At 39.4% G+C, this 7,198-nt stretch overlaps 1 protein-coding gene across 1 annotated transcript; it reads left to right on the top strand.

Moving 5' to 3' along the window:
• The first annotated feature begins 2,139 nt into the window (after window positions 1-2,139).
• Window positions 2,140-4,780, top strand: foxa2 (forkhead box A2). Its single transcript, XM_024429914.2, has 2 exons — window positions 2,140-2,451; window positions 3,208-4,780. Exons 1-2 carry the CDS (start codon window positions 2,380-2,382, stop codon window positions 4,387-4,389), a joined length of 1,254 nt encoding a protein of 417 aa, XP_024285682.1. The 5' UTR covers window positions 2,140-2,379; the 3' UTR covers window positions 4,390-4,780.
• Window positions 4,781-7,198: the final 2,418 nt, after the last annotated feature.

The raw sequence follows: 7,198 nt of genomic DNA, 5'->3' as shown, positions 1-7,198 counted from the left end.
CAAAAAAGGTTTCCAAAATGGTTCTTTGGCTGTCCCCATACAAAACCTTTTTTGGTTCCAGGTAAAACCTTTTTGGGTTCCAGGCAGGTAGCCTAGTGGTTAGAGCAGTGGGCCAGTAACAGAACGACTGCTCGATGAAATCCCCAAGCTGACATGGTAAAAAATATGTTTTTCTACCCCTGAACAAGGCAGTTAACCCACTGTTCCTAGGCTGTCATTGTAAATAAGAATTTGTTCTTAACTGACCTGCCTAGTTAAATAAAGGTCAAATAAAAAATAAACTTTTGGGTTCTGTGTAGAACCCTATGTGGAAAGGGTTCTACCTTGACCCAAAAAGGGTTTTTCAAAGGTTTATCCTATGAGGACCTGCAGCCTAAGAACCCTTCTAGGTTCTAGATAGCACCTGAAGTGATCCAACAACGTCAGCATGAATATTGCAATGCTCAGCTTTTTAAAACATTGTAATGCAAAAAATAATATATATATATTTTTTATAAGAACAATACTTTTCAATGTCTATACCATGACGATTTCGGCTTATATTACGCCTCTCAATAAATGGAAGTAACTGTGTTGAATGTGTAGGCTATGTGGTCCTTAGACACACTAAGGGGTGGTCATGATCTCATTTCCAAGTTAAGCAGACGGTCTGTTGTCCCCTCGTCAACACCGAATGGTTTACTCTCCTTTACTAATGGGTTTTTACCGATAGTTATGCTCTTACATCTATATGCAGTCAAATAGATGTTCAACCAACGGCACGTGGCTGGCACCATTCTGTGTCCTCACTTTGATCCGGTAAATAAGATAGGAAGTTATTCTATAGGCTAGTTGATTAATTAATGTAACGATAGGCTATAGAGATTTTAGAGGGTGTTGTTTTCTGTACGTAGTCTAATGCACCACTAACAATTATTGTTGGACAAATATAACCAAGAGAGGGCGCTGAAACATAAATCTTCCTCTAATTGTTCTCGCGCACAACACTAATACATTATCACAAAAACATATAAATAATTCTAAATAATAAGGAAACCTTAAGACATTGCCATTATTATTATGTTTTATGAAATCTGTAGTGAAAAAAACATGGAACATGTTATTACTGATTAGGCCTATTTGTCATTTATCTGCCATGATTTTAAATGTTTATTTTTCATATTTGTTGTACTTTATTTTAATTTTATAATTTCAAATAGGCCATTCCCTATTCCCTAGGCTACACCAAAATGTAAATTCGTTAGTGGCTGGATTGATTTTATTCTAGCCTAAATCATTCTTACTTTTTTTCCTAAAGCCTATCAGCCGACATCGAGGCAATCCGTTAAATCGTCAGTGCTCAAACACATTGAATAAACTTTACTTTGTTTAAGGTATCTAGCGCTTGTGTCCTGGGAAATCAATAGTCCACACCTTGACACACACGCGCGTTCACGGACGACACGTTCTCTTTCCTATTTTAGTCCACACATTCAATAGCAATAGAAGCTACCAAGTGAATATTACCTTGAAATTGTAAAATGCAAAAACGTGGCAATATGTTTTGATATAGGCTACATATTAGGGCCATATGTTGTTATTACTTGCAATTGAGGTTGAACATATCAATATTATTCTTAAGGGGACAATAATATACGTTTTTACCGTAAAACTGGTTGTGAAACCTGAATTGCTTAGGCTACGAATGATTCAGACTAATGGATCAAACTTAAACTAAATAATTTCTCTATCACTTTACCAAAGCTATATGAAATTGGGTGGCTTAAGATGGAGTAGACTTCGATAAGATCGAGTAGACTAATGAAATAGTACATTACCTCGTCAAATACTCAACTAAATCTAGGTCCTTGGTGGTAGGGAAGAAAAACAATTAAGATGCATTTAAATTCCTTTTTCAAGCAACGTCTAAAAAGAACATAACAAGAGAAATAACGCATGATAAAAAAGCAGCGCCAAAACAGCAATTAACCCCCCCTTTCTGAAATTCATTAAGATGATAATGAATATTTTTATATGAGACTGTTATTTTTATTCAGCGCAGGTGTACAATAGGGGGGCAAGTCGAGGAGTCTAACGCCTAGGTGTGAGGAGATTATTCAAATAGGGCAAGTGAAGAAGTAGGGATTGGAGGCTCGCCTAGCGCACAGAGCTATATCATAGCGTTTACAGCCAGCTCGGAACGTCATTTGAACTCCGGTCATCATCAGACGCTTTTCAGCGCCCGTGGGCACGGCTGGCTGAAAGACACACATGCGCCAGTCCTTGACTAAGGATCCTACCAACGACCCGAATACCCCGTGGTCCCAAATCACCGTTTGTTAGAGCGCGTTTTGCCATTTCTTCTGCGGAGAAACGGTTTGACAACTATTCGGAACTTCCATGATGCTTGGAGCAGTTAAAATGGAAGGACACGAACACACAGACTGGAGCACCTACTACGGAGAGCCCGAGGTGGGTACCTTAAATATTTTTTTTCGTCTGCAGCCGATCCCATTTTATACAACTCAATATTAGCCCAGAGATAATATTAACTTTGTGATCAAATATTGACTTGAGGCGCCTCCAAATCCTGCCCCATCTCTACGCACGGCACTATCCTAACGAAGTTGTGCTTGACATGTAGGGAAAACTTTTTACTCAGATTGTAATTCCATATGTCTACATTTATCTTTACAAAATCATACATAGTTGTGTCATTTTACCCAATGAGCAAACATTTGTTTAACCGTTTTGATTGGTGAACGATGAATTCAAATATTTGTGTTGCATGTTCTATAATATTGTCCACACACTAGAACAATTTAATCAATTTTCTCTTTGTATTTAAGCTGATTACCTGACGTAAGATATGGTGACAATTCTTCGTTTTTACTTCCTTGATGTAGGCTAGACATTTAAGCTATTGGTCACATCATCGAGTGAAATTATATTTCTGTCAAGCAATTTGCCTTACCAAATTTAGCCTTGGATTTCAGAAGATGGAACTGCGACGGGATTGCTTGCTTTGACATCAATTTCGATCATTTATGTTTACCATTATAATAATACTGACTATCATAGTTTTGCTGGTTGTTATAATTTTTGCTGATATATTTGATATTATGTTATTATCATAGCTTTATTAGGTTCACTACACATGAACACTATCAACCCTTCCCGAAAATCTCAAACAGGCTAACAATACTGGTTTTCTGTCTTGCTTTCCAGTGTTACACCTCGGTTGGCAACATGAACACAGGCCTGGGCATGAACTCAATGAACACCTACATGAGCATGTCGGGCATGAGCACCACGGCCAACATGACAGCCAACCCCATGAACATGTCCTATGTCAACACGGCCATGAGTCCCTCCATGACCGGAATGTCACCGGGCACCGGAGCCATGAACGGCATGGGCGCTGGCATGACAGCCATGAGCGCCACGCTCAGCCCCAGCATGAGCCCCATGACCGCGCAGCCTCCGTCCATGAACTCCCTTACGTCCTACGCCAACATGAACGCCATGAGCCCCATGTATGGACAGTCCAGCATCAACAGATCTAGGGACCCGAAGACATACCGGAGGAGCTACACTCACGCCAAGCCCCCTTACTCTTACATTTCTCTCATCACTATGGCTATCCAACAGTCCCCCAGCAAGATGCTGACGCTGGCCGAGGTCTATCAGTGGATCATGGATCTTTTCCCGTTTTACCGACAGAACCAGCAACGCTGGCAGAACTCAATTCGACATTCTCTATCGTTCAATGATTGTTTCCTCAAAGTGCCTAGATCTCCGGATAAGCCCGGTAAGGGCTCATTTTGGACCCTCCACCCGGATTCGGGGAACATGTTCGAGAACGGCTGCTATCTGAGGAGGCAGAAGCGGTTTAAATGTGACGGCCAAAAGAAGATGTGCAAGGAGTCAGGAAGGAAGACATCCGAGGGCGGCTCGAACAGCAGCTCGGAGAGTTGCAACGGCAACGAGTCCCCCCATTCCAACTCCTCCCCCAACGATCACAAAAGGTCTCTGTCAGACATGAAGTCGATCCAGGCTCTGAGTCCGGAGCACGCCGCCTCACCGGTGTCCCACTCCCAGGTGCATGGGCACCTCATGTCCCAGCATCACTCGGTCCTCGCACACGAAGCGCACCTGAAACCCGAGCATCACTACTCGTTCAACCACCCCTTCTCCATCAACAACCTCATGTCTTCGGAGCAACAGCATCACAAAATGGACCTAAAGACTTACGAGCAGGTGATGCACTATTCCGGCTACGGTTCCCCCATGGCCGGGGCGCTATCCATGGGTTCAATGGGAAAAGTGGGTTTAGATTCCTCGTCAATACCCGCTGACGCATCTTACTATCAAGGCGTCTACTCCAGGCCTATTATGAACTCCTCATAAACTCATTCCCCAAACAGAAAATGGACTCTTTCCAGCAATTTGTACATTTGTAAAATGATAGTTTGTGCATGTAGGACTATTCCATATATTTTTGACGTTTCCCACTGATTTAGTTGTCACGTTGGTTTAGTAATTATTTTGTAAAGGGATGTTAATAATAATGTGACAAAATCTGTTCAAAATGCGACGTTAAGAATGGACCAAAAGACAATAAGCCTAGTGTAAAATGCATCTGTATAGGCCCTACCTACCGGGATTCTTAAATGAATTGAAATGCATCGTGGGAGACTGAAGTTCTTCAATCATTTGTGTAATTCTTATTTATGGCTTGTAAATGTGTGTTCTTGTAGTTGACGACAAGAACAGAATCTATATTAAAGTGTTATTTGGATTTTTTTCTGAACACAATTTTGTTATTTACACAGTTGGTCTAGGCCTATTACGCATCAATAAAATAATAGGCCTATTATTATTATTATTAGTAGTAGTAGTAGTAGTAGTATTAGTAGCATTGGTATTATTATTATTAGTAGTAGTAGTAGTATTAGTAGCATTGGTATTATTATTATTAGTAGTAGTAGTATTAGTAGTATTAGTAGCATTGGTATTATTATTATTAGTAGTAGTAGTAGTATTAGTAGTATTAGTAGCGTTAGTATTATTATTATTATTAGTAGTAGTTGTAGTAGTAGAAGTAGTAGTACTATTCGTATTATTATTAGTAGTAGTATTAGTAGCATTGGTATTATTATTATTAGTAGTAGTAGCAGTTGTAGTAGTAGTAGTACTATTAGTATTATTATTATTAGCATTAGTAGTATTAGTAGTATTAGTAGCATTGGTATTATTATTATTATTATTATTAGTTGTAGAAGTAGAAGTAGTAGTAGTAGTAGTAGAAGTAGTAGTAGTGATAGTGGTAGTAGTAGTAGTAGTAGTAGACCTAGTAATATGCAGCAGTGGCAGCATCAGATATGCCTAATATTTTAAGATGACAATATTTTTTTCAGGTCTTCACTCTTATAAAAGTGTTCCGTTGTGTCCAATAAAATAATATTTAGGAGGAGTTAAATCTTTAAACACCACGAAAATGCGCATTTTATTTAGTGAGCTGTGTGCTCATAACGATACTGATCATCTAGTTGTGTAGTGAGGATGGAGGGAAAATAAGTTTTGATCCTCTCAATGACCAAACCATTTTCGAAAACATAAAGAGCAAACTATAGGCCTATTGATAAGTGGTAAAATGTTGACAATGACAACATGACAACAACAAAAAAAACACTAGGTTTATGCACAATATCGAACATTTACGATTTCTTTCAAATTTTGGATTGCAGTTATTAATCTGCACCTTCATTTCCCCTGAGATAAAAAAAAGTTGTACAACTATCTTATACGTGTTTCTTTGTGCCTCCCATGGGTGACAAGTGGACTATTCTCACTTTGGCCAAAGATGTTTCATTTAATTCCATCTATCATATTGTAATATTTAAAATGTGAATGATATTCATATAAATGCTAAGTATAGCCTGCTATAGCCTACTTGAAAAATAACAGGAAGGCCCACTCACTGAATATGCTCCCAATCACTGACAACGATCTTCGTCAGGTCAAACAGAATGAATGATCCCATCCACATGATCATTAAGGAAATTATGATATAATTCATATTCACACAATTCCTACGCGAAAGAAACCAGAAAAATGGACCTATTTATCCACATGTCTCCTAGATATTTAGCAAACAACATAACGTATATTAACTAGCTGTAGGATATGTTACAAACTTTGATTCCAAGTGACAGTGGTGAAATAGGGGTGGATGGAGGCCAGAGACAAGGATAGGCGTTGGAAATGGTCACAAGCAGTCAAGCTATGCTATAGAAGTGAGGACATGCACCAAACAACAATATCCAACTCAGCTCAACACAGGCATGTGTTTTCTATCATAATATTATGCTAACAATCTTTTCAAACGTGATATCAACAACAGTTAGGGGCGGCTCAATGTCAGATAGCAGAAACAACAACAGCAATGTTAAAATGTTCTTCGTGCGATAAGGGCTCTATACAGTTATTATATTAATAATTACTAGGCCCATACAAGTAATTACCTCGGCACACGGCTTTTGCTTTAGTCATGTCTTTAGTCATGTTACAACCTTAAAATTCATTATGAAACGTATTCATCAGTAAATCGTGCACACACACACACACACACACACACACACGCACACACACACAGTGAGTCCCCCCTGATGTAAGACACACTCATGTTGAGATCTTTGGATGAAATGTGTTTAATTATCACATAAAAGTGTCCCGTGGGGTCAGAGAAAAGTTGTGGGGAAGGGGGCTGATTGAGAACAGTCTACTGAATGTGATGCTCCGCCTGCTTTGTTCTGTATCACTAAGCCATTGTCTAGGGGTACTTTTAAACTACTGAGAGATGCCTTCTCAATGAGCCTAAAGATAAGATATAGTTATAGTCGAAATTATTCAAAAATCCTTACATTCCCAAAACGGCAAGACACCAATTATTTTCCTCCACGGACCGGGGGATACCAAGCCCCTGCCGGTGTACTTAGAAATCCAAGGGCAGGGAGTTTGTCCCTTTGCCAGATAGGACACTGCTTCACCTTCTGAACACGTAAAGGGTGCATGCGTTTATTCTCCAGTCCCTCTCACAAATCGTACTTTAAACACCCGTGATCTGCGAATAAACAAAGGCAGTAAACAATGGAGTGGAGGCTATGCCCACAATATAGGAAGTACATGCACAACCAAATTGCAGGAGTGTAAACTT

The sequence above is a fragment of the Oncorhynchus tshawytscha genome, linkage group LG08 (genome assembly GCF_018296145.1).
Source record: "Oncorhynchus tshawytscha isolate Ot180627B linkage group LG08, Otsh_v2.0, whole genome shotgun sequence".
In the NCBI taxonomy this organism is placed as follows: Eukaryota; Metazoa; Chordata; class Actinopteri; order Salmoniformes; family Salmonidae; genus Oncorhynchus; species Oncorhynchus tshawytscha.
This window is presented reverse-complemented; position numbering and strand designations above follow the sequence as displayed.